Here is a 20,269-nt window from a genome sequence, read left to right as displayed (position 1 = left end):
GGCCTAGCACTAGAGACATAGCAAGAAGCAAGACAAAACCTTTGTTCTCATGGATTGGACTTCCCAGTGAGGAACTGGACTGTAAACATTATTATAATTTGTTGTTTTATTGTCACAGGGGGACACCCTCCAGGTGGGACTGGATTTCTAAATTAGGTTTGGGAGGGTGGCCTCGGGATCTGTTTTGATCCTGCTTGGTCCAAGATGCCTATGTGCCATGCAAGTTGAGAAGGCAAGTAGATGATTAGAGACAGGCCTGAAGCCTAGGTGGAGGCTGAGGCCAAAGGACATGTGCAGGTCATCAGTGAATGAATTTCACTTAGAGTAGCAGGGGCTGGTGAAGTCCCCTGTGGACCTGTAAGAGCTGTCCTAAGGTCATGTAGCCTTGGGCACGCCAATCTGAAGAAGTCAGTGAACAAGAGGAGGAGCCATGCAGACAAACTGAGATTAGAGCGGTTGCCTGAATGCCTGTGTTTTTGAAAGGAAAAAATAAAGAACTCTGAGGGTAAAATGGAGCTCTCTCTCTCTCTCTGCTTCCTGGCTCACCCTGGGCTGCTTCCGTACTCACTCCAGCACTGCCATCTGCTACCTGCAACATAACGACTTATGCTGGCTGCAGGATGCAGGGAGGAGGGAAACCCAAGCCCTCCTTTCAGACTGATGATGTCCTTCATGTGAACTCTGTACTTGGTGTGAGCTAATTCCATCTGGGATTGCCTAGTGGTATGTTCCATTCCAGTCCAGCAGCACTCAAATGAAGGCTGTGTGTCTCCCAGGCCTTCCCTTTCAGCGATTTGGAAGCAATTATACAGATATTCTCTGCAGAGTCCTAGAATGAGGCCCCCTAGAACTTTAGTTTCTCACCTCTTGAATAAACCTGGGTCACAGGTTCAAGAAGCCCACTATTGACTTGGATTTGAGAGGTTAAGAAAGGAGAGTCCCTCATCCTGGGGCCTGTCAGGGCTGCTGCACTTACACCAGGGTCTTCATTCCTGTATATTTGCTGGTGTTTCCCCAGATACACAGATGAGGGAGATAACCTAGGCCAACCCTGCTAATTCATTTCTGTTTATTTCCTTCCAACAACAGTACTGGCTACTTATGGGCGGGGTCATGTCTTTGCTAATCATGCTGCATCTCCAGCATCCAGAATGGTCTCTGGTACTAATGGATGTTCATTAGTGTCTGCTGACTCAACCAAATAATGGAACAAAGCACCTTCACAGGTGCCTGTGACAGACACACTCTTAACATCTGTGTGGGAATCTGCAGAGCCCAAGCAAATACATGGGACACCAACCTTCCCCCAGATTGTCTGTGCTCTGTGCGGCATGCGCCTGTTGAGAGGAGGGTCTCTGTGTGTCACTGTCTTAGTCCATTGGGACAGCTTCATCAGTTAGGCCTTTGAATCCCATGAATAAAATTTGGTCACGACTTCTGGCATCCAATGAATACCATTATCTGGTTTCCCTCTGGTGCAATTAGAAGGCACCAGTGAACTAACAGTGCCATTGCTTAGAAAGCAATTTCCATTTCCGTGCTCCTCACTTAATGAGTCTGTTTTCTTCTTTGGGAGCTCTCGAGGCATTTTTTTTTCCCTCCCAAAGCAGCAGCATGAAGTAAGATGCATTCAGTGTGTTCACTGAGCCACACTTATCCTTCCTAGAGCTAGGTCCTGCTGCTGTACAAGACAGGGACTTCAAAACGTTTGTGGGAAATGGGGTTGTAAGATAGGTTGACTCCAGTACGTACAAACATTTTGAAATGCATGTATAGTTTATCACAATTTGTGTTTTCACAAACTTGTTGAAGACTTCTCCTGCAGTCTGCTCGGGTGGCTGTAACAAAACATCACAGACCTGTGGCTTAAATGACAAAAATACATTACTTGCAGTTCTGCAGGTAGAGATGCTTCATCAAGCCACCTGTTGATTGGGCTCCTGGGGAGGACCTGCCTCAAAGTGCATTCTCATTGGGCCTTTCCTCTGTGCTGAGAGAGAGAGACAGACAGACAGACAGACACACATGCACACAAAAGCTCCCTGGTGTCACTTCTAAAGGCACCAATCCCATGAGACCAGAGCCCCAGCTTTATGATGTGCAGGGGAACTGGACACTTGAGAGAGCATGTGGCACCGCTTCTCTTTTGGGAGCTTTGATTCTGAAAGTGTGAGTGGTGTCGACTAGTATGGGGCCAGGGCACTAGCGGTTGTCATTTGTGATGGACACCTGGGAGTTGCAGGTCTGAGGATTCTCCACGCATGTAATTAAAACTGGACTTCTGTAGTTTGGCTGAGCTCCCATTGTATCAGGATTCTTGATCAACAAGTGAAACTGCAAGTGAGTGGGGCGATTTTGGATACATCCTGCATGAAGATTGGGATCCCTGGTTATCCCCTAGGATGAGGGGCTTTTGACATCCACCCCAGTTACCCTCGTCTAATTATCTGTCTGACACTACCTCCCTGACCCCTTGATCCCTGGCAAAACAACAAAGAAGAAAATCAGAGTGATGAGTTTCTCGCTTGGGGCTCCATGTTGGGCATGCTGCAACAGCAGAGCACATCCAGGGCTCCAGGGAAGCCTTATCAGCTCTGATAGGACAGACTGAGGCAGGTGTGGGATGGAGTATGGGAAGGATGAGACCACACTTGACCTCTATGTGAGTCTCCACACAGCTCCCCTTCCCCTTCCCCCAGTTCTGGGAAGCATCCTATGGAGCCTGGGTGTCTGCTTGGCGCCTAATTGGAGTTGGGGCCTGGTGCATTGCCCTGCCACAAGCCAACTGTGTGGACAGAGTCCCAGTGGCTTTCACCTGCTACTCATTAGAGTCGGCACAGAACACGCTTCCCACGCAGTCTCTCTCTGTTGACAGTAAAGAGGAGCTTTTAGTGGGAGCTTGGCCCATTAGGAGGCCTTTCACGGACACACAAAGGCCAGCGACGCCATTTCCCTGTCCAGAATTTCAATGAGCACCTCGGACAGCGACAGCTGGGACAGGGTTGTGCTCTGCTCCTCGCCAGGGTTAGGGGGTGCATTCTCAAATGTATACAAGGACAGTGCTTTCCAGAGAAGCTCTCAGGCTGTACTAGGGGAGAATTTCCCAGGCTCATCCTGTTAGTAAATTCCCAATTCTATAATCTTGTCACAGTTTTACCTGAAATCTCTTGCTAGCCACCTTTTTCTCTGTTTACCGTTTGGGTGAGCTGAATAGTGAGAGAAAATGCATTCTCACCCACCTCTTAACTAAAAGGCTCTGTGAAATGTTGCTGATTTTTCAGTAGCATTGCTCTTAATTCCATTTCTGTTAAACAGTCTCTGGAAACGAACTGATAAACTTAAAAACTGAATTTTGCACTAAGACTGAGTGCTTTTTGTTTTTGTTGTAAAGATGCGTTTTTTATTGGAAAGGTGGATTTACAGAAAAAAGAAGAGACAGAGAAGATCTTCCATTAACTGGCTCGCTCCCCAAATCGCCACAATGGACAGAACTGAGCTGATCCAAAGCCAGGAGCCAGGAGCTTCAGGTCTCTCTTGCAGGTGCAGGGGCACCGAGGCTTTGGGCCATCCTTAACTGCTTTCCCAGACCACAAGCAGAGAGGTGGATATGAAGTGGAACAGCTGGGACATGAAGCAGTGCCCATATGGGATGCTGGTGCTTGCAGACTGATAATTAGCCAATTGAGCCATTGTGCCCGTCCCCAGGATTGTTTTTTATGAAGAACCAGCTCTAACTCAAATATATAGGATAAACTGTATTCTGATTTTGAATATATGTTGTATTATTTTATTACTGCTCACGTATTGTTTCATTGATGATGATTTGTACTATCTTTGAAAGACTTATTTGAAAGCAAAGTGATAGAGAAAGTGGAGGAAAATGAGAGAGCTTCCATTTGTTGGTTCACTCTGCAGGTCGCAGCAACAGAGAGGAGCCAGGGAATCCATCAAGATGTCCTACAGAGACTTCAGGGACCCCCACTTTTGGGAAGACCCTCCAATACCTTTGCAGGTTCATCAGCAGAGAGCTGGATCTCTAACAAAACTCATCCTGCTGTACCAGCCAGCGCCTGCACATTCCTCAGAATAAACAGTGATGTCCCTGATAAGCTTCAGTCTTAAAGGGGTAAACTCGGACCTTTCAAATCAAGTTATAAAATATATTAACATTTCCCTTTCTGTTCAACTTTTGATTTTTTTTTTTAAAGATTTGTTTATTTTTATTGGAAAGGCAGATATACAGAGAGGAAGATCTTCCCTGCAATGGTTCACTCCCTAAGTGACCGCAATGGCTGGAGCTGAGCCAATCCGAAGCCAGGAGCCAGGAGCTCTTCCAGGTCTCCTACACAGGTGCAGGGTCCCAAGGCTTTGTGCCATCCTTAACTGCTTTCCCAGGCCACAGGCAGGGAGCTGGATGGGAAGCAGGGCCACTGGGATAAGAACTGGCAACCATAGGGAATCCTGGGTGTGCAAGGTGAGGACTTTAACCACTACGCTATCGTGCCGGGCCCTTGATTTATTTTTGAATTTGAGAGCCTGAGATGGACAAACAGAATTCCTTCTTCTGGTTCATTCTACAAATTGCTGCAACAAGCAGAAATCAGTAGTGAGGGGTCTGAATTAGGGGTGGCAGGAATCCAACTGCTTGAGCTGTCAGCTGCTGCTGCTAGGCCAAATACCCACTTAAACTTTGCTTTTTTAAATTTTTAAATTTATTTGTAAGATAGACCCCTCCCCTGCCCCACGTACACACAGAAAGGTTGAGGGAAGAGGGAGGGAGGGAGGGATAGAGAAAGAGTGAAAGTGAGAAAATGAGTGAAACAGAGATCTTCTGTCTGCTAGTTCACTCCCAAAATGCTTGCAACAGCTGGGGCTGGACCAGGCTGGAACTGCAAACTGGACACATCATCCAGGCCTCCCATAGGGGTGACAGGGACCCAAGGATTTGAACTTTGATCTGCTGCCTTACAAGGTGTGTACCATAGGAAGCCGGATTGGGAACAGAGACAAGACTCAAGCAGGCACTCCAGGGTGGGATGCAGACAGCCCAAGCAGCCACTTCGCTAGCTGTGCCATCACGCCTACCCCACAAGCCTTGCTTTTTGATGTGCTTCTCACATGGTTCTTCCTTAGCTTCTTTCTCCTTTATCGCCTCTTGGTTTTTCTTTCTTTCTGTCATTGTTTCAATGTGTAGTTCTATTTTCACCAATCACAATAGTGCATAAACCATATGTGCATGTTGTTGGCTCCTTTCCCTTTCTCAGTGTCTCTTTTCATTAGAATTCTACATGCGTGTTCCCATGGTGGTGGGACCTAGTATAGTCGCAAGCAGTGGTCTGCGGACTGTTGGTGCTGTTTACCTCTTGGGTAGGTCCTTTTCTGCAACAAGGCCACTGCGGAGCCTGGGAAGTGAGGTACAAGGATTTTTGCTAGAGATTAAACTATTTCTGGAAATTTGTGGATTCAACTCCTCCTCTGGATTTCAAATCTATTTAGTATATTACCTAAGTTCCCTGTTCTTAATCTAATGAGTTATTTTTATTCCCCTGATGGTGGTACCAGGCCGCAAGCATGTTCATTGATCAAAAGGTAGATTAGTATCAGAGAAGAAATTGATTGAATCCTCATCTGTTCTGGTGCTTTGTATACTTAAGTTCAAAAGGGGGAAAGAAGTGTGGATGTTTGGCACAGTGATTCGCTCACTCCTTTGGGATACCTCCATCTCATCTTGGAGTGTGTGGGTTCAAGTCCTGCCTTTGCTTCTGGCCTTGCTTCCTGCTGATGCACGCTGAAAAGCAGCAGGGATGGCTCAGGTGATTGGGTTGCTGCCGCCCACAGGGAAGGCGTGGACTGAGTTCCCAGCGTCCAGTGCCAGCTATTGCCAACGTCTGGGGAGTGAACCAGTGAATGGAAGAGCTCTGCCTTTCAGAAATTAAAAATGTACATTTTAGGGCCCAGCGCTATAGCGTAGCAGTTAAAATCCTCCCCTTGAACGCTCCAGGAATCTCATATGGGCACCAGTTCTAATCCCAGCAGTCCCACTTCCCATCCAGCTCCCTGCTTGTGGCCTGGGAAAGCAGTTAAGGATGGCACAAAGCCTTGGAACCCTGCACCTGCGTAGGAGACCTGGAAAAGGCTCCTGGCTTCGGATCGGCTCAGTTCTAGCTGTTGCGGTCACTTGGGGAGTGAACCATCAGGTGGAAGATCTTCCTCTCTGTCTTTCCTTCTCTCTGCATATCTGCTTTTCCAATAAAAGTAAACCTTAAAAAAAGAGAAAAAGGTACATTTAAAAATTAACAAATAAAAGAGAAATGTAAAAAGTAGGGAAGAGCTAACCACTCTGCTATGTAAATAGTCAGTTATTCTCTAAGTCCATGGTGAAGAACAAAGAGAGAAAGGATTCCAACATTTTATATGCAACAGCTTGCTCCAAATGAAGCAATATACTTAATTCACAAAGTCACATTTCTATTAATAAAAACGAGCTTGCAACACATTAAGTGAGTTTTGGGTGGTGTTGCTGTTTGTGTCACGTGATGCCCCAGTGCCTGGGTGTGCAGTCGGAGGGACGGGTGCCTGCACACTCTAGCACTTTGGCGACGTGGTGTAGGGAGTGTCATGCCACAGTGAAGCTACGTGTAGGCTTCAGAAAACAAGACTTTCATCAGTTTCAGCCAAAATGTCTAAAATTTTACACACAGGCTCAAAGAATCCTTTCTCACATGGTTTCATTAGTAAGAAAAGTCCAAAATAGGCAAATCTGGAGGGACAGAAAGTAGGTTAATGACTGCTTAGGACTTGGGAGGCGCTCAGTGAAGTGGCGGCAGCAAGGAAAGCTGGAAGGTTAGATAGGAACACCATCCATCCAAGTGTGAGAGGGAGACTGAGCAAGCGAGATCTCGCACCCACTGAGTCACTCGCAAGCGCTCCTGCTCATGGAACTGGTCAGGCTCAAACCAGGAACTGGAAACACATTCCAGATCTCCCAAATGGAACAGGGGACTCAGTTACTTGAGTTGCTGCGAGATGTGATTCAAATGTATAGTAATCACCTTTATTATTTAAAATAATGTGTTCTGGGGCCAGCACTGTGGCATAGTGGGTGAAGCTGCTGCCTACCATGCCAACATTACATATGAGCATCGGTTTGTGTCCCAGTTGCTCCATTTCTGATCAAGATCCCTGTTGGGTCCCTGCATCCGTGTGGGAGGCTCAGAGGAAGCTCCTGGATCCTGGTTTTGGATGGACCCAGCTCTAGCTGTTGTAGTCATTTATGGAATGAGCCAGCAGATGTAAAATCCCTCTCTGTTTCTTTCCTTCTCTCTCTAACTCTTCCTTTCAAATAGATAAATAAATCTTAAAAAAAAAGGAAATAAAATAGTGTGTTCTTTAATGTCCTTTGCAGCAAGTAAGAAGAAAACAATGTGAGGAGATGAGACAAAATGTATTTATTCTGTGCCACTCATTTCAACTATTGAAGGGAAAGGGCAGACTCTTGCAATCAAAGTCGTGCTGCTGGAAATGAGGGGCTGCAGTGGCCATGAGATACGGCTGTCCTTGAACGCTCCTGGAGGCAGGCATCTCATGGGCCCCTGCATGTCTTGCTTCCCGTCCAGCCTGGGCAAGTTTCGCTTTGACAGTGCTGCTTGCATGAGAGAAACGTTTGCGTTTGCTGTCCAGCGGGAACTGTGACAGCTTTGTTGCTCTTGGTCGAGAAGGAATTTCTCCCTGGCCTCTGCCTGCCACCGGCTGGACCTGAGAATTCAGCTGGCAGGAGACATAAAACCACACAGACAACTTACAGATCATTTAGGGCAGGAGATGACAAATTGTTGAAGAAATGCTGAGGCAGAGGGATGTGGCTGTGGGGCGGTGAGTGGTAGGTAAAGTCCACGGAGAAGCACTGGTGGGAGACAGAGGTCGTGTGGGTGCGTTAGTGTGTGTGGGTCTGGTCGGCAGCGGCTGGCAGGGTGCGATGATGTGGTGTGCTTCCTTTCCTGGCACAGTGAGGGTACCTTGCCCAAGGGATTGTGTATCGGGAAGAAAAGGGCTCTACAAGCCCTCCTTGTGTCTGCAGTGCCTTCGGCTCAAGACAGGAAGAACACCAGGCCATCCTGGCCAACCCTGCTAACTTATAGCTGAAACTCCTGTAATTCACTGAGTTAATAAAGTATGCCAGGCAGTGATTTTTGGTTTTGCCACATATAAAACACTCTTCAAAAATTCGTGAAAAAATATACGTGTTAAAAGAAAACTGTACATACTTTTCAAATTATTTCTGCACAAAAAATTGACTTGTGATTTAATGCCTTTGCCGGCAGGCTTTGTGATGTGGCCTCATATTTGGGAGCCTTGCCATAGTCTATATCAGAACATTTTCATCTTGAAAATGAATTCCAGGGGCCCAATGCAATGGCTCAGTGATGCAGTCTTTGCCTTGAACGCACTGAGGTCCCATAAGAGCACTGGTTTGTGTCCTAGCTGCTCCACTTCCCATCCAGCTCCCTGCTTGCGGCCTGGGAAAGCAATAGAGGATGGCCCAAAGCCTTGGAACCCTGCACCCATGTTGGAGAGGCAGAAGAAGCTGCTGGCTGCTGGCTCCTGGCTTCGGATCAGCTCAGCTGTGTTCATTGCAGCCCTCTAGGGAGCGAACAAGTAGACAAAAGATCTTTCTCAAAAGGTCTCTCCTCTCTGTAAATCTGTCAGCTGTCTTCAGCTTCTTTCCCTCATTCACTCATAGTTAATCAGGACTTGATCCACTTTTGAGAGCCCTTGCATCTGCCTACTCTGGTTAGCTTTTTATATTGCTATCTGAATCTCATGGTCCAGCTTGCCCTCTGCCCTTGGGAGAGGCCTATGGTTGGGTATGTGGTATAGTCCCTTTCATCCCTCCTTCTCCATACAAACATGTTCTCTCTTTTAAATGGATTTATTTATTTACTTGAAAGTCATGGAGGAAGAGAGAGATAGACAGAGGCCAGGAGAGAGATCTTCCATCTTTTGGTTCACTCCTCCAAGAGACCACAATGGCCAGGACTGAACCAGGCGGAAACCAAGGGCTTCATCGAGGTCTTTCCTGTGGGTGCTGTAGCACAAGCACTTAGGCCATCCTCCACTGATTTCCCAAATACTTTTGCAGGAAGCTGGACTGGATGTAGAGAAGTTGGAACTTTAACCCAAGGGGAGATGCTGGTGTCGCCAGCAGTTGCTTTAACGGCTATACCACAACACTTTCCTCAACTTGGTCACTTTCTATTACGCATGAAAAACTTTTCCAGTTATTTGGTCATTAGAGGCCTCTGGAAGTCAAGACTGACAGGGAGTTGTTAGCCCCTGAGGGAATAGAGACTCAGCATATAGGCCTGGGGAGATGGCCTGGGGAGAGTGAGTCCACAGATTGAGGGAGAAGGGCTTGCTGAAGACCTGACACCTGACAGCCAGGCCTAGAGGCTGGGAGCCAGTTATGGGCTGCGCAGGGACAGGTAGCCAAGTGGGAGCAAGAGAAAGAGATTCTGCGGTCGTCCAGACCTTGGAGGAAGCCCAGTGAGAGGAGGGCCCTGATGGGACCTCCACGGCCAGTGGTGATAACTTTGACAAGGTCAGGTTCAGTTTTGAGTGAGAGTCAGTTGTGATCACAGGCGTGAAGGCCAAGGACTTCTTTAAACTGAGTGCAGTGAAATGGAGGAGATCAGTGAACATGAGGCTGTGATCAGGAGGCGCATCGCCTCGTCTTCCCCCACCCTCACCCAGGGAAACGGGAACGGAGGTTGCAGGCAGGGATCGATAGTGGCAGAAGGGAGAAGTGGAAAACTTACTACCCTGTGACCACTGGACAGCATATAAGAGCCGTTTGAATTTTAGAGATTGAGGATGTTTCTTCTTTTGATTATTTCCCTCCCTGAACAGTCAGGGCTTAGGCTGTAAACTCAGTTCAAGTTTCCAGTGGAGGTTGGCAGGGACCTAGCCAGCTGAGCCATCACCATTGCTTCTCGGTCCATGCTTCAGCAAGGACCTGGAGTCAGGGGCTGTGAATCAACCCAGCACTCAGCTTTGGGACACACGCTTCCTACCCAGTATCGTCAACAGCAACATGTCTGGCTGTTTAATTGGTATTATTTTAGAGATTTATTAATTCATTAACTTGAAAGGCAGTGAGTGAGTGAAACAGAAGAGAGAGAGAATTGTCCATTGTCTGGGGATTACTCCCCAGACGTGTGCAGCAGCTGGAACTGGGCCTGCACTGCTGGGTGGGAAGTGATACCCACTCTGCCCTCCACTCCCAACCCCTCCAGCTTCCCCACCTGGCCCAGTCCACTTGGCTGCCTTCTCCAGGATCTGAGACTCCTGCGTGGGCCAAACAGTGAATCTTCCCTGTCATTTTTTATGGGACACATCAAGAGCGCACAGTCGGTTTGCTGTATCGTTTCTTCTTTGGTCTTTTCACAAGTCTGTTTAGTTGCTGCTATTCTTATGAGGATGTTGCTGTGTTTTACTGTTAATTTTACCTTGGTCATCACATCCTCTGAGGACTGGCAGTCTGTTCTAAGCTGCCCCTTCATCTCACACTCCCCCTCTCGCCACCAGCTTTTCCTCCCATCTTCAGTCACTTGACCCATGGGAGTGCTAGCCGCTGCTCTGTCTCCTTGAACTCTTTCTTCTTGCAGTCTGCCTTCCCAGCTGTCAATTTCACTGGTCAAAAACACAACTTGAGCTTTACTTAACAGGCGTTGCTTGTTCCCCAGAATCCTTTGTGATAGAAGTTCCTGCAGACTCTCTTACTTTGCTCCAACTGCTGTGTTTCCTAAACCACAGCCTAGGTAAGAATTTCAGAGATGCCAAACACTGAAAGTGTCTTGCTTCTTCCTCCTGCCCCAAGGTTAGCAGTGCCAGCCTGTGGCTTACCCATTTCATTATGAAATAGCACCTAAGTGTAAGTGTAAGGGTTTCTCTCTGCCCTTTCTGTTGCTGTTCCAGCTTGGTGGGGAACCTGTCAGCACCCCCTATGTGTCTCTGCTGTATTCATAGTTGAGTCTGCACTGTCATTTCTCCAGTTGCAAAGGTCTGGAATCAAGTCCATCTCTCTGTTTTAACAAGTGCCAGGATAACTTTTCTCCCTAGTCTTCTGCCTTCGTTCAGAGTTGACCCTTATTGTCGCTAGACCCTGAGCTGATTGATGACTGTTGAGAAGAAGCTTTGTCTGTCTTAGAGTGACTTGTTTGTTGCCCAGGAAGTGATTCAGGAGATTTTAAGTTGGGTATTTGCTATTTTCATGAAAGCAGAGGCAGAAGCAGGGTGACCTGCACCTTGGGATCAGATCATAAAGAAAACAATTGCCATCTTCAGGCAGAGGGGAGATGAAGAAGTCAGGCTCACAGGGGGCTGTTTGTAGACAAGGTGGTCAAACCAGGGTCATCGAAAGGCTGGCACAGGAGAGCCAGGTGTCCTCTTAAGGTGGGCCTTCCTGGGGACAGAGAACTATAACACATGTGCAGCACCCATGGGAAGCACTCTGCCACCTATCCAGTAGTTCTGGCCCCGTGAGTTAGTTGGCATCCCTACCATGCACACCCTGGGTTACCTCAAAGAGCAGACTCTGTGTCTCTCAGTTCTGGAGGCCAGAGGTGTAGGTGTCAGCAGGGCCGGCTCCCTCTGACAGCTGTAGGGAGAAACAGCCCTTCTTCTCATAGCTTCTGTTGCTGCTGGCCACTTCCTCGGCCTACCTCCAGGCTTCACTTCCCTGGCCACATGTCCATCACTTCCCTCTCCCTTTTCTCAGAGTCTTCTCTCTGGGCAAGTGCATTTCTCTGACCAATTTTTGCCCTTTCCTCAGAGCATCTCCAAATCAGATTGAACTGTCTTTAGTGACCTCATTTCAAATACTTTGGCCCTGCTCAAGACCCGGGGCTGCCACATGGCTTCTGGGGAAATACTGCTCAGCATGTTTCTGAATTTAGTAGAGGAAGAATAGTCCAGGCGTCTATGCCTGCCTTATTTCCATCAGCTTCATGTTAGTGAGGTAAATTCCTGTTGTAAACAGCAGCACTGTTAAATACTAACCACCTTTGGCATAAAATGTAGGACTGACATGGAACACAGTGCTGCTGTTAAATATTTTCCTGATTCACATGATTGATATCCTGTACCTTTTGCATAGACAACCTAGGAGTGCTTGTTTGCTGTTGAAAAGAAATTCTGATGGCTCAGATGTATAGACAATCAAAGCAATGGGCTCCTCTGGTCATTGCCTTGGTGTCCCCCTGCGGCCCAACACATGCCTCTTCCAGGGCTTTCCTATAGATATTATGGGAACATGAAAGTATGAGAGGTTGTGTGTTACCCCTTTGATTTGTAACAGAACAGATACTACTATGGAGACTAATGTGTAGCTTGATTTTTACGTTTAATAGTACATCGTATCTAGTTTTCTGTAAGTTTATAATATCACACTTGATGGGTGCATCCCTGTGTCCTTATTCCCCCAGAGTGAACATTTAGATGATTTGCAGTTTAAGAATTTCTTTACCTCTGAAACCTACCTGAGAATGAGTTTCCAACTGTCAGATTCCTAAGGCTGTGTGCATATGCGCTTTGAAATTTTTGACAATTGTGATCGATTTGCCATTCACGAAGGGCAGTGCCAGTTCCATCTGATGCAGAGTTTTTACTGTGAATTTGAACCATCAGGGTTGCATGCTTGATTGAGGGCAGTTCTCAGCGGCCTTTCCTTATGTGCTTTCAGAACAGCGAGATGGTGGAGCTGCAGCGGGCGCGGATGAAGGACGAGATCCGGGAGTACAAGTTCCGGGAGGCCCGGCTCCTGCAGGACTACACGGAGCTAGAGGAAGAGAACATCACGCTGCAGAAGCTCGTGTCCACGCTGAAGCAGAACCAGGTGCGCTCTGGGGCAAGGCTGCGGCGGGGGAGCCAGAGAGGCCAGCGGTGAGGGTGGAGGCAGAAGGAAGGAACCTGTGGAATCTTCTGTGGTCCTGAGGTTCTGGCACCGCCCAGCCTCCTATCTCAGCAAAAGAGCGCGTTTTGGTAGGATAGTTTCTACTAGAGCTTTACTGGGGAAGATCCTGGGCCCCAGATTGCACTTGAGCTCTGGGTTCATTTATTTCCAGTCAGGTACACCGTAAACAATTGAACCTGATGACCTCATCTCTAAACTTGGATTTATTTTTCTCTGAAGTGAGGCTCTGATAGCTTAATGTATCTGATTTAATTGACATTGTGTTTTTCCCATAGCTATTAGTCTTGAGTTATTAGCATTCTAGATCTGTCATTTTAGAATGATTTATTTGTGAGTACAGCTCTTTGATTAAGCAGAGGTGAATGCGAGGTTTAAGTTCTTCTCAAGGGGCTTCCTCAACCGCAACCTCCACCCTGTCTAAATGCAGCTGTAAGCCTGGAACTGTGTGCCTGGCGCTGAGCTGGCAGTGAGGGCTAAGAACTGCGCCGCCCTCCTCCGTCTGCCCAGAAGCCAGCCCATACCTATGCCTGTACCTTCGCTCCCTTCCCAACTTGGTATCTCCATCCCAAACACAGTTTTGTAAGGTCCAAGGGTTAAGAGGAAAAGAGAGAAAGGAAAAAAAAAAATACCCAAGTGTTGACCGTTATGGTTTGATTGTCTCATCTCTGCTGTTTCCCCTGACTTTGGAATATGGAGCCAGTAGGAGAGCAGTTTAAGCTTGTCTGAAAAACAAAACAAAACAAACAAACAAAACAAGCTGGCAGAGTGCTCCCGTGTGCTGAGTCACTGGCCGTGCTGAGTGATGGCAGCTGTGTGAGCATCCCAGGTCAGGCTCTGACTCGGGTAAATGAGCTCACAGGCGGGACTTTTGCACTGAGCTGGATTTAGAAAAATGCTCCCCAAACATTCCTTAAAATAAGTAGGACGTTTTCCAGTTTTGTTTTGTGAGTCGCTGGTGAAGAATTCAAGGACCTGACACAGATGAAAATATCTCAAGTGGTCATTGCTTCCAGCTGGTTGCGTCCTGCAATTCAGGCTGCTGCCCACACCAGCAGGGGCCTGCGTGGTTTCCTGGACAGGGTCCTGGAGAGTCCTGAAAGACAGCCCTGGTGGACTGGACACATCTGTGGCTCTCAGAGCTTCTCAGTGGGGATCCCTGTGTGGAGTCTGTGGGAATCCAATGGTTAACTACAAAGAGTTGGTTCTCCCGCCCTACTCCGAATGAGAAACATTTCCTGCATCTCTTTTATTTCTAAATGTCATATGGTAATTTCTCAATTAGCTGCCCAATTATTTCAAAATTGGTTTTTGTTCAGGGAGCCACTCTGGCTTAGCTCTTGACCAAGGGATGCCCTGTGTGTAGGTCTCTCCCAGTGAAGGAAGTGCTGTCAACCCCCACTATTGGCCTTTTTTTATAGAGGTTGGCAGCTATTGTGAATTCTCTGATTACTGTGAGTTCAATGTAGTATTTAAGTACAAGCACCACAGGTTTTTTTTTTTTTTCAGATGACAATAGCTGGCATTCTTTGCCAAACTGGTCTGAATGTCACTCTGCACTTGTCAGTTGATACCTTTGGAGTTGGCTAACAGAATCAAAGCTGACATTCATCCAGCCAGTCAAACCAAGGATTTAAATCTTAGTGGGCTGTTTTACAATGTGGGCCTATGCATTAAACAGAGGTTCTGCATGGGAGTCCTTGACAATCAAAGCAGACTTGATCCTTGACAGACTTGACTGGAGGGCAGTTCATTTCATTCTCTCACTGGCTGTTGTCTGTGCCCAGGGAGAGACTTGAAGATGCCAAGCTCACTCCTTGGGTTGCAGTAGCTGCCTCCTGACCCAGTGCTGAGTCTCCCTGGGAACCAGCTGCAGCATGGTGCCACTGCTGGCTCTGCAGACAGGCCTCTGCCGACACAGCCGTCTTCTGTGCCCTACCGGCTGGGCACTCCTGCAGCCGGGTTTCGTGTTTCAGACAGCAGAGTTTCCACCTTTGTAAAATATTTAATTGAGAAAAGATTGTTCCTTCTGAAATGTGTTTCTTTAGCTCTCTTTATTGATGTTTTTCTAAATAATAGTTGCCTAATGAGTACCTCTTACTCCCTCTAGTGTCTGTTAGTTAATTTGTTCTCTATCTCCTTCCACTAAGATTTAGTACCTGCAGCGTAAGGTGGCCCTCAGTGGGGGTTTAAGAAATCCCTGCTGGAGGATTAAAGCATTTTTTGGTTCTACACTTGATCTAAGCCAGGCAGTGCTAGCAGCCATTTTCTTTCTCTTTACACTCATATTTCAATTTAGAGAGGAAATTAAAAACCTCAGATTATCATCAACTATTTCAATTTTTATTTATAATCCTGATTGTAAAATATGAGGGAACACTAATGACTTATTTCAGAAAGTTGAGCCCAGGCTACCTCTGTGCAAACCCTGGAGGAAGCTTCTGGCCCTGGCTTCAGCTTGCATCAGCCACATGGAGAGCGAATCAGAGGATGGAAGACCTCTCTCTGTGTAATTCTACCTTTTAATAAAATTACATTTTAAAAGAAAAAATAAAGCAATATGTTAAAAATAAGTGCAGTAAGCTTTCAGTTTCCCAAGAAAGCACCAGAAAAATCTATCAGTCAAATGAAACAACAGACTTCTTGTAGTAATGTCTCAGGGAGATTTCAGGGCAGGGTAGTCACGTACTAGGACACTCCTGATCAGAGGAATTGTTGTCGAAGCCAAAGCTGAGTCTGTATCCCAGTCACTGGCATGAGTATTCTTTGAGTGCAGAGCAGGATGTCAGGCAGCTGCAGCTCTGCTCCCAGGCTCCCAGGGCGAGGTGGGGCAGTGCAGGATTAGCTCCTGTACTGGTCTCTAGTGCCTGTGGCTTGCCTTTGGTTAGTCAGTGATGGGCACCAACGTGTTTCCTATGTAATGGCACACTGGGACCTATGTCTGGGCTCGAGGCCTCGATGGGCCTTGGTTTGTCTGATCAGGTACTGGGGTTTCTGGTAGTTTCTCAGAAAAGAGCTTGGCCCTGGCTGTGGGGTCTTGGTGCTTGGGGCCTTCTAAGAGGAAATCTGACTCTTCTGTCACCCCCATGCCACTTGTGTAGTTTGCTGAGTTCATCTCTAGCCAAGCATTGACTTGGATCATCAAAGGGAAGACTGAGGCTCTGACAATCTTCAGTTACCGTAAGGGGAGGCCTGGTGCCTGCTAGAGTCTCCAGCAGAGGTGGGAAGGCTCGGGCTTGCTGATGGAGCTTCCGAAGCTAAATTTTGAGCGGAGGGTTGCTGAGAAGGAAAGATGGAGTTCATGGCCACCTCTTCTAGGAGTTGCTGGTGTCTCTGGGGCCCAGCATTGCTGACACCAGGACAGGAAGGCACACAGCCCCAGTATCCCTGCACACAGGCAGGAAGTTATTAGTTTTAGTTTGTGGAGACATGGCAGTGAAAGGGGAAAAGAAACAATGAGCTCCATGTCGCTCGCATCTCCTGCCCAGAGCCGATGCGCTCAGCAACACTCATTCCTCTGTTTTCCCAGCCCATAGCTTTGTGAAAGTGAATAATTGAATCTTGTTTCTATTCTGAACAACGTTCCCTCTGGGCACACGTTGCTGTGTCAGGAAACAGCCTTAGAGACCTAGGAATGTTTGCAGTATTTCCTTTAAACAGGAAGTATTTCTTTTCTTTAAGCAGGAGTATTTCTCCAGGAGGCCAGATGCTTGAAGAATTTTATTTATTTAAAAGAGAAGGAGAGAGAAACAGAGAGAGAGAGAGAGAGATCTTCCATCTGCTGGTTCATTGCACGAACTACCACAGTGGCCAGCACTGGATCAAACTAAAGCCAAGCGGCAGGAACTTCTCCTGGGTCTTCCAAGTGGGTCCAGGGCCCCCCAAAACTTGGGCCATCCTCTGCTGCTTCCCAGCACATTAGTAGGGAGCTGGATGGCAAGTAGAACAGCTGGGACTTGAATCAGCATTCATATATGATGCCAGCATTGTAGGTGGCACTATGCCATAAGGCTGGACCCCAAATATGTCTTTTAAAACAAAATATATACTCCCTGGGATAAGGCACATGACAAACTGTCACTCTGTGTAGGTGAATGATCAAAGTTGTGTGTTAGATTGGGTAATGCAAGGCCAAATTAAGAACTTTGTATGTCCTGGGCTCTGCAAACATTGTGGTGCCTGCTCTCCATCACTATGTGGTAAGAAGCAAGGCTCCCCAGCCTCGGAGCTGCCGCACAGAAACCAGCCAAGCGCTGGCACTTCTTAGGATGATTCTGATACCAATTCATTGCCTCCTTGTTCTCTTTGTGGGTCTCATGCTTGGCTGGGACTCTGATCCTGTGGTGCCACCACACTCCAGGGCACACAGAAGAACCATGGTTTGTTGGACTGGCTCAAGAAAAGAACCCAGGAGTCAGCAATGTAGTACTAACATCTCATATGGGAAGCAGTTCGAGTCACAGCTGCTCCATTTTCATCTTTTTCTCTAAAATTTCAAATTCAAACCAAAATAAATGTGAAAATAAATGCAGTGGCCAGAGTTGTGACACAGAGGGTTATGCTGCTGCCTGAAGTACCACCACCCCACACTGGAGTGCCGATTGGAACTCTGGCTGCCCTGCTTCCTATCCCACTCCCTGTAAATGCACCTGGGAAATGGGGGAAGATGGCCCCACGGCCCTGTGTGTGTGCCACCCACACGGGAGGCCCAGGTGACAGGTGACATTGCAGGCTCCTGGCTTTGATTGGATCCAACGCCCTCTCCCCCCCACCCTTTTTTTTCTCTTACTCATAGTGTTTATTTATTCAGCAAAGGTTTGCTGAAGCTCAGATTTCTATTTCAAACATGAGGAAGGAGCCTGGAGGCACCCAGCGGGAGGGAGGCTTAAGTGAAGAAAGCAATCTTTCTTCATGGAGGAGAGAAGGTAGTTGTCCAGGTGAAAAGTCGATTGAGGGCACGATAATGTAGCAGCTAAAGTCCTCACCTTGAATGCACAGGGATCCCATATGGGCACCGGTTCTGATCCCGGCTGCTCCACTTCCCATCCAGCTCCCTGGACGGCCCAAAGCCTTGGGACCCTGCACCCGCATGGGAGATCCAGAAGAGCTCCTGGTTCCTGGCTTCGGATTGGTTCAGCTCCAGCCATTGTGGCCCCTTGGGGAGTGAACCATTGGAGGGAAGATCTTCCTCTCTGTCTCGCCTTCTCTCTGTGTATCTGCCTTCCAATAAAAAGAAATAAATCTTAAAAAAAAAAAAAAAGTTGATTGGAAGGTGGCCTATGACAAGGACAGGGTCCTGTGACAGGCAAGTGGGTTTAGAGACCAGGTGCCCACCACCTGCATGCACTCTGGTCCAGAAGGGTTTGTGTTTGAACATGCTCCTCTTGCATGGATAATAGTGCGGATCTGGTTTATTTTTAATTTTAATTTTATTTTTTAATAATGATTACATGGTTGATCAGGATGGGAAGGATTGACATTTAGGGAAAATTAGGTGAACTCATTGCTTCCAAATTTCATATTTCTTGTTTCTGGGGGAAGGGAAGAGACGAAGGGGAAACTCCTCATGCCTTTCCACACATCCCAGTACCCAGGGATGAGGAACTGCCACCTCACATCACCCCAGAGTCTCCATGTGCACATGTTCCGAGGGTTCTGTCCAGGTGGTTTGGACAGTTCTGAAATGCTGCCGATTGCGGACCTGGTTTATTATCGGCTACTGCATACTGGCTTGTCTAGGACCTATGTTTTAGCATGTAGTAGATACACATCTTTTCTTACCATTACTATCAAGCCGATTTTGCTGAGATTATGTTCTTATTGTTTGTTTAGCCAGAAATGAAATGAAAGAAACACTTGGTGATGGTAAAACCTTTCCTTGGAGTGTGAATATTCTGATATCTTAACTCAAAAGGGTATAGCCTTGTTGGGTCAACACTGCCCCTCTTTTGGGCATCAGATCCTTATGGAAATCCCCAAGACAGTAGACATCTTGTTCATCTCTGCTGAGAATTCTGTTACATATTTATGTTGCATGTATGTAGGTATTGTGCATGATATTTGCTTATATTGCATCGTATCTGATTCTGCATACATGTTATGCATAGATACACACATTTAACACACATATATATGTGCTTACTGTGTCACTTTAGGGCACATGGGATGCTCTCATCTATTTGGCAAACTAGCACAGGTGGCTTTAGTGGTTAAGTCCACTGGTGGGTTTCCTGGCAGATGGGTGAGACCTAAAGTTTAGCTGTGTGAATCTGCCCTGTCCTATCTGATCCAGGTGGAGTACGAAGGCCTGAAGCACGAGATCAAGCGCTTCGAGGAGGAGACGGTGCTGCTGAACAGCCAGCTGGAGGACGCCACGCGGCTGAAGGAGATCGCGGAGCACCAGCTGGAGGAGGCGCTGGAGACGCTCAAGAACGAGCGGGAGCAGAAGAACAGCCTGCGCAAGGAGCTCTCGCAGTACATCAGCCTCAGCGACAATCACCTCAGCATCGCTGTGGATGGGCTCAAGTTCGCCGAGGACGGCGGCGAGCCCAACAACGACGACAAGATGAACGGCCACATCCACGGGCCTCTGGTGAAGCTGAACGGAGACTACCGGCCGCCTGCCCTGCGCAAAGGGGAGCCCCTGCACCCCGTCTCAGACCTGTTCAGCGAGCTGAACATCTCCGAAATACAGAAGCTCAAACAGCAGCTCACTCAGGTAGGTGCCTCACGCGGGCGTCCTGTCACGGGCGTCCCGAGAATCGCGGGGAGGGTTGAGGATGGGGTATTTCCTAGTCTCATGTTGTGCTCTGACAGGAGAAGTCAGTGTTGTGATGCACAGGAGAAGCGTTAGAAAACACAATTTTCTGTGACAACACACAGTACCTATAGCTTCCAGTGAGAGGGGCCGTTGCACATCAGTGTTGTGTGCCTTCAAGGGCAGAAAAACTTCCTATATGTAAATTACCCAGGATGCCATGTGGTTGAAAATGCATAATAGGCATAAACCTGAAACATGCGCTTAGCATCTTCAAATCAAAGGAAGAGTCCTAACCTTTAGCTTTGCCTAATGTTGACAGATTTTCAGGTTGTTCTCTCCAAGTCTTGCTCAGGATTCTTTACCTGTCTTAATCCAGTGCTAATGGGAATGTGGGCGGAGCAGCCTCACTGCCAGTACCACCACCTGGGGCTTCCTTGTACTGTAAATTGTTGGGCTCTTTATACTTGTGCCATCAGGAATCTGGGCTTTCTCCTCCAACTCATTCTTGCCTACCAGGGCAGGGATAGGATATTTCCTGTCCC

At 47.5% G+C, this 20,269-nt stretch overlaps 1 protein-coding gene across 3 annotated transcripts in view; it reads left to right on the top strand.

Moving 5' to 3' along the window:
• Positions 1-20,269, top strand: part of BICD1 (BICD cargo adaptor 1) — a 156,828-nt gene that overhangs the window by 92,964 nt on the left and 43,595 nt on the right. For all 3 annotated transcript variants that reach the window (XM_040972215.1, XM_040972213.1, XM_040972214.1), the window contains exons 3-4: positions 12,740-12,892; positions 19,260-19,685. In XM_040972215.1, the coding sequence (XP_040828149.1) occupies positions 12,740-12,892; positions 19,260-19,685 (579 nt within the window). The remainder of the gene's footprint in view (positions 1-12,739; positions 12,893-19,259; positions 19,686-20,269) is intronic.

Source organism: Ochotona curzoniae, unplaced genomic scaffold (assembly GCF_017591425.1).
Source record: "Ochotona curzoniae isolate NIBS_2020 unplaced genomic scaffold, NIBS_Ocur_1.0 contig_2235, whole genome shotgun sequence".
NCBI classification, from domain to species: domain Eukaryota; kingdom Metazoa; phylum Chordata; class Mammalia; order Lagomorpha; family Ochotonidae; genus Ochotona; species Ochotona curzoniae.
The sequence above is the reverse complement of the archived record's forward strand: the minus strand, read 5'-3'. Positions and strand labels throughout refer to the sequence as shown.